The 9,222-nt window shown below is 48.2% G+C and overlaps 1 protein-coding gene across 1 annotated transcript; it reads right to left on the minus strand.

Annotated features, from left to right (window-relative positions):
* LOC123438045 lies at window positions 1-1,719 on the minus strand. The gene is made up of 4 exons (XM_045115752.1): window positions 1,426-1,719; window positions 1,093-1,287; window positions 733-971; window positions 1-628 (listed from the first exon to the last, which is right to left on the minus strand). The coding sequence occupies exons 1-4, from the start codon at window positions 1,538-1,540 to the stop codon at window positions 59-61; spliced, it is 1,119 nt and encodes a 372-aa protein (XP_044971687.1). The 5' UTR covers window positions 1,541-1,719; the 3' UTR covers window positions 1-58.
* Window positions 1,720-9,222: the final 7,503 nt, after the last annotated feature.

The following is a 9,222-nucleotide window of genomic DNA, read 5'->3' on the forward strand; positions in this document are numbered from 1 at the left end:
TTTTTGTTCTCTTCCTCTACAAATATCATTGAATGAACCTCAAACACATATATATTCCTTAGTAGAGGACTGTCGACCAAGACACTTTCACAGACACCACAGCACTATTACGGAAATGATATTCTTTTTCTTCACTGCCATGAATATCCGCTTTAAATGAAATTGGCATACTCCCCTCCATAAAATCAATAAACAGTGTGTCCTCCATCTGCACAGCTGCTACAAAATATTGTGAAAAACTCCCAGCCGAAGACACGAAGCTATTGCAGTCGCATTCTTTATCGTCTATGAAGGCATACATGTTCTTCCAAATGGCAGTATACCCACACATCTTTATATCAAAGCCATCTCCAGGCACTTCCAAAAAGTTCATATGTATGGTTGCCTCGACACTGTCTCGAAATATGATAAGATTAAAAACAAGAGCACCATGTTCACCTTCCATTTTGATTCTAGAAAGGACGTCGAAACGAGACCGGCGCTCGATTAAGTCAAAGCATCCATCAACAAGATTTTTATCATCTGTATCACCCGGCGATGCCTTTGTCCTAATATCCACTTCAACTAGGCAATCAAATTTCATCGAGATGCCTCTTTTGGGGCTCAACAAGCGCAGATAGTCGCTGGCCTGAAATTTAACAGAGTAGCAGAGTCAGCATACCAACAAGGCAACATATGCTGTATTTAGAACACAGCTAAACAGTTAAAAATAAATGAAGACACAACAATTACCGAATTGATAGTAAGCGGGTCATCTCGGGATCGGTTGAAAAGATAATTGCGGCGATAATCCTCGCCATCTCGGACCGCAATATAACCGTATACCTCGACTGATCTGGTGCAATCTTTCAGAAAGGTATGCACCATGGTAGAAAAGAGTTGAAGTATAGGGCGTGGCTTGTGAAAACACCTTTGCTGCCCAGTTGAAGCTACACTGCAACATCGAGTATACCGCATAGGAGGCAGGCAAGCTATTCATTCAAAGGCAGGAGGGAGCAACATATTAATAACACAACAAGGATGCAACAGAAATAATCTAGACAGAAATGTGTATTGTGGGCGTGGCACGGAGAGAGCTTTGCGGTCGCTTACTCTCAGAGACTTGATTCAGCTGGTAGGCCTGGTGCCAGTAAAGATCGCACGCCAACCTGTGATCTCTAGACGACCCAGGGAGCGGGCAGATGTTGGGCCAGTCATAGGGCTCGGGCGGAACCCCCATATTATCTCTCATCAGCAATTTCCACTTGGCAGGTTCCACGGAACCAACACTCTCAACAAATCGCAGCACTGATGCATATACAAGGAAAGGAACACATCAAGTAATAAAAACTATAAAAAGTTGCACAAGTAGCTTCGAACTGCATCCATCCATCCATCCATAGAAATAAGTAACCAACAAGGGAAAATTATCTTAGCGAATGTTACCATCCTCAGGGCCTAGGGGGACATCATCGTCTTCCTCCTCCTGCTCCACCTCCAGCTCCAGCCCCACTCCCACCTCCACCTCCACCTCCACTACCTCCTCGTTGGAGAGAGCCATAAGCCCTGAAATTGCAAATTCGTGGATCCAACTTGCGCTCCGCAGGAGAAATCGCTTAGATTTGCAAATCTACGGATAAAACGAAATATTCCTATGAAGAGATCGATCGAGTCGGGCCAATAAATAAATTGCTAGAGCATCGAGTCCGAACTGGATTGGGGTGTGAGTCCGAATTGGATTGGGGTGGGGGTGGGGGGTGGCGGCGGCGATGCGCGAGGGTTCCTGGGAGAAAGAATTCGTTAGGGTTCCTTTTAACTGTCGGAGGTAACCTCACAAAATACTGGGCCTACCGGGCCGGTTTGAAACTGCTCTTTTCCCTAAAATTCGTTAGCTTTGTAAGAATAATTTCTCTCTCGTTCTTTTCATTTAAAAATAGCTTTGTTAGAAAGTTCTCTGTCCTTGCAGATCCGAGATGAGTTTATGTTGTTATGTCAAGCTCTTTTTATTGGTCTTATTATTTGTGAAGGTGAAATCCTTCATCTACACCATGGTGAAGATATAGCGATTCGATGGCCCACACTTTTAGGGGATCATCCCGGCCCAAATACATTCATCGATCAGGGCTTCCCGACCTTTTGGATGGGGGATTCAAGACAGTTTCAAAAACCATAATCGGTAATGGTCGTGCGGGTGAAAGAGTGACAATATTGTTGCTTCAGTCCAGTCGCAACCACGAAAAAGGTGTTTTCAAGGGATTTCAGTGTAATTCCTAGCCATATTAGTTACTTTTGTGTTTTTGTGGATCTTAGGTGCAAAACAGTGTACCCGTAACTATTATGAGTATGAATAAAGTTACAAGTGTTTCTAAAAAAAGTTTCTCCGCTCTAATAGATATTGTATTTGTGAAGGTATTAGGTGGTGCTTCAAAACTCTAGTTCAAAGAGTTTTTTTTACGAGATTTTTTTTTGATCTATTCATCATCTGTCAAGGTAGTTTAAAGAAATTTTATGGAGTTGGAAGAAAATTAACCACCATTATCACCAGCAGCGGATACCACTTCATTTTATTTCTTCACGTCATCCAGCCAAATTGACTTTCTCCGTACAAAAATCCCATTATTACAATGCAACTACCTGAAAGCCAAACATGATAAGCTGTCCCATGATAAAGCTGGTACTAATGGGTTTAATTGTTCAAATTTGATTTGATGAAGTGAAGCAATCCCAAACAAGTCAGAATTTAATCTACCTCATTTTCTTTCTTCTAAATTTTGATCTAGGTCGAATTGCGAGATATATGCACCTCTCACCTACAACGTGCAGTGAATAGGTCGGCCGAATAACGAGTTCTATATCTTTGGTTTTGTGTTCGTTTCTTCATTTTTCAAATATGTGTTCATTCTTCCTGTTAGTATTTTTCTGTTTATTTTTTTTCTTGATGGATTTTCATCCGGTTATTTCAGTTTTTTTTATTTTGAACACATTATATATTTTTTGCATACTGATATATGTTGAATATTTACATGATGAATATCTCTTCTTCAAATACATGTTTTGAAAAATTTCTAATACGAGTTTAGTATATTATTAAATGCACATTGAACATTTTGCGTGGTAGTTGTTTTTTTAATATTTATATGGATAATTTCTACATTATATTAAAATGTTTTTGAAAATAATACAGGACTTATTTTCATACAAGTAAATTGTTTCTAAAATGTTACGTGCATTTTTATGAATGATGAAACATTGTTCTAAATTGTATGAACATTTTTTACACTGTATAAATTGTTTAAAAATAGGGCTTGTTTAAGACTGCTCTATTCCAGAAAATTCAACTTCACTTTAGAAAACATAAGCCAAACGAGGTAGCTTCACGATATACAGCTCCACAAAAAAACTAGACTCTAGGGTCTAACTTCTTGTTTTTTATGAGAGCATCTCCAACAGCCGCGCTTCGCGCCGCGTTCAAGAAATTTATTTGCGCGCGCGCTTCGGCTGGTTTGGCGCGTCGCGCAGCGCTGGCTCCAGCAGCAGCGGTAAAATGCAGCGCGCGCAAAAATGCAAACATTTGAATTTGGCACAAACAAGTTGATGCATAAAAGTTCATGCCCACAAGTTCATCCAACCAAGTTCAAAATGCAAACAAGTTCAAGACATATGAACGAAAGACACATCAATCATCATCTTCCTCGTCTTCGTCCTCATCTTCCGAAGACGATTCTTCCGCCTTCGTAGATGAATCTTCCTCCCTAACCTCATCACGCACCGCATCATGTGAAGCTCCGACGGTGTTGGCAAGATCTTCAACGGCGGCCGGAGGTGCACCCATGCCTCCCATGGCGGCCGGAGGTTTTTCCTTTCCTCGACCCCACCGCGGCGGCACGGGACGGCGCCGGCGCGACGCCACCCGTCGGCGTGGTCATCCGCGGCGGCAAGAAGAGGCTGCGCGCGAGGCCGACGGTCGGCGGAGCTCCGGCGGTGGCGGCGCCAACGCTAGCTGCGCTAGGGTTTTCGGCGGCGGCGGCGCCAACGCTAGCTGCGCTAGGGTTTTCGGCGGCGGCGGCGGGGGGCTCGCGGCTGTACAGCGGGGTGCCGGTCTGCGCGTCCATGGTGGCAGGGGCGCCGACGCCGGCGCACGGTGCGAAGGAGGAAGAAAGAGAGAAAGTTCGCGCGCGCGCTCGAGTCTGCCGCGCGCGGAAGTGTGCGCTCCAAATTACCAGCGCGGGATGAGGCTATGGACATCGCGCCCAACTTGTTTTAGCGCGCGCGCGGTTTTTGCGCGCCCGCTGGAGCATCCCGCCACGTCGCGCGCTATAAAAAGGGATACTTTTGGGCGCGACGCTTGTTTTGCGCTGCTGTTGGAGATGCTCTGAAGCTCTCTATGAGGTGCTCCATAAAATTGCAGAAGCTGGAGTTGGAGCGAAATTACCCACCACTGCCACCCGTAAGTGGATACCCCTTCGTTTCTCCCCTCTCATCCAATCAAGTAGATCATTTCCACCAAATTTTTCATTCGTGAAGCTGGAGTTGGATAAAAGCCAAACGTTTTCTTTGAAAGAGCTACAGCTTCCGTATGAAACTGCTTCAAAGTAAATTTAATAGAGCGGAGCTGCTTTTGATGGAGCAGAGAGGTCCCAAACAGGGCCTAAGCAGCAGCAAAATCAGCTAGGTGGGCACGAACACGCTCCAATCTAGCACGCTCCAGACCAGCTCTAAAGCGACACGACCAGAGATGAAGGTTACAAATTGTTTTCACAATCGCACCATGCATCGTGCAAGATTTTTGGTTGAAGACGAGGTCGTTCCTGGCCTTCCATGCATAGCTCCCAAAGTAGCACCATGCATAGACCCTGCCTCCCAGGACGACCGGAGCACCTCCAGCGGCGGTTGGGAACAGCTCAACAGTCGTCGGAGCAGCAGCCCAACTAGGCGGCGTCCCACACTGCGGCGCTGAGGGCACAACCGGTAAGTAGGTGATGACCATCTTCCATCTCCGAGCAACGCTTGCACTTATCCGAGGGGGAGCAATTCTTTCAGTAAAAGCATCAAGATCTAGCTTGATCTTCCTCGGATGTTTTGTCCCTCAAATTCTGTTGGCGTGGTGGTACTGCACGCCATGCAGCGAGGTGGCTCGGTACCGCAATACCATTCCCTTAAGATATTTTTTTCGAACCGGGCTTTCTCCCCTTTCCATTATTACTTTCATAACGAAAATACTTCCCCAAGATATGGTCCTCGAGTCATGCTCATCAGAGAGCACAATGTCGTAGACTGCGTCACACACAATATCTAGTTCCTACTCCGCAGCGGCAGCAAGTCTGTTTCGCAACAGTCCAACTCCCAGACCACCTAATCTTCTATTCTTAGAGCATCCCTAGTAGAACCCTCAAACCCTTAAAACAAAAATCAGTTTTAAGGGTTGAGAATTGCACATTTTTAGTACTTTTAAGGGTTGAAAAACAGGGGCAAAGGCTAGAACCCTCAAACCCAACCCTTATAACGGAATGGGTAAATATTCCGTTATAAGGGTTGGGTTTGAGGGTTCTAGTCTTTGCCCCAACCCCAAACCTTAAAACTGTCATTTCATATATCACACATTTCATCACATTTCATCATATGACATATCACAAATTCAATCAGATTTGACATAAAACAACAATCATTCTAGTTATGATTACAGCACCGAATAAAACAATAATCATTCAAATCATTACAACAATGTTTGAGCAAATAACAACATAAAACAATGTTTCAGCAAATTATTGATATGATAAGCTGCCGAAGAAAACATATGCAATAACGACATTCAAACAAGACAGCAACACGACACTGGAGGAAAAATAGAACTTACATGTATAACACTGAAAAGAGACATTACGGATTATGTGTTATCAAATGTTGATTGGATATACAGAAGTTCAGAATTAATTGCCAAATAAAAAAGAAGCAACATGGGCATAAGTATAAGATAAGTTTCAGATGGCCCCAAAATCAGTCTCCGAAAAAGTGGTAACTCTCAAGAAAGGATGCATATATTTCATTGCGTAGAAGCGAAAATACTAACGAACAGTAAAGTACAGCTTGGTCATTTGGATTTCAGATTCCAGATGATATTGAGAAAACTTACTTTCAGCAACTCCCATATTTCCATCGCCCAAGGCCTCAAGATATAGCAACCAGAGATGTCATAGTACTCAATCATTTCGCTGTTAACAACAACCTGGACAAACAAATAAAAAAGCTTAAAGAAGGCCCTAGCAAGAGCAGGATTAATTTGCAGTATGAATGAAATTTTGCTCGCATGTGCTGTTTCTACTATTATAAAGAACCATTGACATTGTTGTTTCCGCTCTAACAAAAATGCAATAAGCAAGAAAACGCACCTCAGAGTACCTCAAAATCGTCCGGGACTGCCGGGACGGGGCGGCCGGGACTGCCGGGACGGGGCGGCGCTGGGAGGGCTGACCGGCGGCAGCGGAGTGGAGGCCGGGGCGGAGGCGCTGCGGAGACGGGGCGGCGCTGCCGGGCCGGGGCGAAGGCGCTGCGGGGACGGGGAGGCGCTGTCGGGACGGGGCGGAGGCGCTGCGGCGGGGCGTCGACGGAGCGGCGCTGCGGAGGGGCGGCGGGGGCGGGGCGGCGCTGCAGCAGTGGCGGCGATGCGGACGGGGGTGGGGCAGACGGGGCGGCGGGGAAGCGGCGGCGGAGGGCGGGCGGGGCGGGGCGGCGGAGGGGCGGGCGGGGCGGCCGGACCGGAGCGGCGGCGGCGGCAGATCCAGGGAGGGAGCTGAAACTTCCCTCCCGCGCTCGTCCGGAAGTGGAGTGCAGGTCGGGGACAGTTTCTCCCCCCAACCCTCACTTCTACAGGCTGCGAGGGCGTTTACAGGTTCGACCTCTAAATTTTTTTACGGGTTTAAGAGTTTAAGGGTTCTAGTCTACGTCGTTTTGCCGACGAAAACTGTAAAAAAACGGTTATTTTCCAGAATTTGAGGGTTTGAGGGTTCTACTGGACTTGCTCTTAAATAGCTAGAACCCACTATTCAACCCAATTTTCCTCTTCATGCAACAATGCCACATCATCAAGTCATGCATGTAGTTTATAATCTTATATTTTTAAATAGCTAAAACACACTATCCAATTTTCCTCTCCATTCAACAATGCCATATCATCAAGTCATGCATGTAGTTATAAGTTACTTTTTTTATTAATCTCTTCATGCAAAACATATCCTCATACATGAATTTTTTCTAGGTAATTAAGCAAGAAATTTTATAATGTTTTCTTTGCATTACCATTAGTTTTCTAACATTTATCCATATATTTTTTAACAAGTTTTCCGCCGCAACGCGCGGGGCATCATCTAGTACTACCTACACACGGGGTATTTAAACCCCTTTCCCCCTAAATCCTAGACTCCCCAGCGCCACTCCCCCCAGCCGCCGTCAGAACACATCCCCTCGTGCCTCGCTCGCCAAGTCCCCCCCCCTCACCTCGCTCGCCAGATCCCCTCGAAGCGCTCACCCCTGGCCCACGCCTCTCCCCTCGGTTCCCATCGCCGAGCCAGCCCCGCTCGCTCGCTTGAGCTCGAGCTCCCTCCTCCCCGGCCCGACGGCCCCATGACCTCCCCCCAACGCACCGCCCGGCCACCGACCACCAACGGGCCGGCCTCCCCGCGCAGCCCCATCGGCCGGCCTCCGGCGGTTCTCCTCTGGTCGGCCCTCCTCCGGCTAGCCCTCCATAGCCGGCCCATGCCCCGAGCCCCCTCCTTTACCGGAGCTCTCCCGCGCCGGCCCCGCACCAACTCCACCACCGAATCGACCCCGCCTCCGGATCCACCTTGCCGGACAGCAACACCCCGTCGGTCGCCGCCCTCCCTTGAGCCTGCTGCCCTCGCGTCGCCCACTCGCGGTGAGCCCCCGGGGCTCCTCCCTTCCTCCCCTCTCCCTCAGCTCCGACCTGCTCGCGCGTGCCCCTCCTCCCCTGCACGTGCGTCGGCCGCATCCATACGCGCTCACGGCCGCCCTTGAATCGTCCAGGAGCGTAGAGGGCAAGTGGGCCCACGACCCCTTTGTGCTTAGGATTTAGACCGACGGGCTGGCCTCTCTGTTGAGCTTAGGTGGGGCTGCGACGTGTCGATATTCCGAGGCCGGACATGAGCCAGAAAAGTGTGTCCGACCAGAGTGTTGTCGAGCGTGACAGGAAACTTGGTGCACCCCTGCAGGGATGAAAATTAACTATTCGGATAGCCGTGTCGACGGTTACACGACGACTTGGAGTTGTGCCCTGATCTTATACTACTACAACTGTTACTTAACTGAAATAGTTGCTCCGGGATTGCTTCCTCGCACGGACTCAAGGAAGAATCTCTGGGCGTTACCTCATTTAATTATTGCTGCAACAATATGACTTTTAATTGTGTTACCTGTTCTATTCTCGTCTATTGCTGCAAGACCCCTGAAGATGCCAGTCTTTGATAGGACTATCTCTCTCTTTCTCGTATTGCTGCAGTCAATCCACATATAAACCCCTTCATTTGATATTGTTGCATACTTAGCATAGTTCTCATGTCAGTCTTGCAAGTACTTTGGATGAGTACTCACCGTTGCTTTGCTCCCCCTTTGTCCCCTTGATCCGTTGCTGCGACCAGATGATGGAGCCCAAGAGATGGAGTATCCCGCCGACGACTACTGCTACCCCGACGGTGCCTGCTACGTGGAGACCGCTGAAGACTAGGAGTAGTTAGGAGGCTCCCAGGCAGGAGGCCTCGTCTCGTTCGATCGTTGTATCTTTTGTGCTAGCCTTCTCTAAGGCACCTCATGTTGGGGAACGTCGCACGGGAAACAAAAAATTTCCTACGCGCACGAAGACCTATCATGGTGATGTCCATCTACGAGAGGGGATGAGTGATCTATGTACCCTTGTAGATCGTACAGCAGAAGCGTTTAGAGAACGCGGTTGATGTAGTGGAACGTCCTCACGTCCCTCGATCCGCCCCGCGAACAATCCCGCGATCAGTCCCACGATCTAGTACCGAACGGACGGCACCTCCGCGTTCAGCACACGTACAGCTCGACGATGATCTCGGCCTTCTTGATCCAGCAAGAGAGACGGAGAGGTAGAAGAGTTCTCCGGCAGCATGACGGTGCTCCGGAGGTTGGTGATGACCTTGTCTCAGCAGGGCTCCGCCCGACTCCGCAGAAACGCGATCTAGAGGAAAAACCGTGGAGGTATGTGGTCGGGCT

This window comes from Hordeum vulgare, chromosome 1H, assembly GCF_904849725.1.
Source record: "Hordeum vulgare subsp. vulgare chromosome 1H, MorexV3_pseudomolecules_assembly, whole genome shotgun sequence".
Lineage (NCBI taxonomy): Eukaryota > Viridiplantae > Streptophyta > Magnoliopsida > Poales > Poaceae > Hordeum > Hordeum vulgare.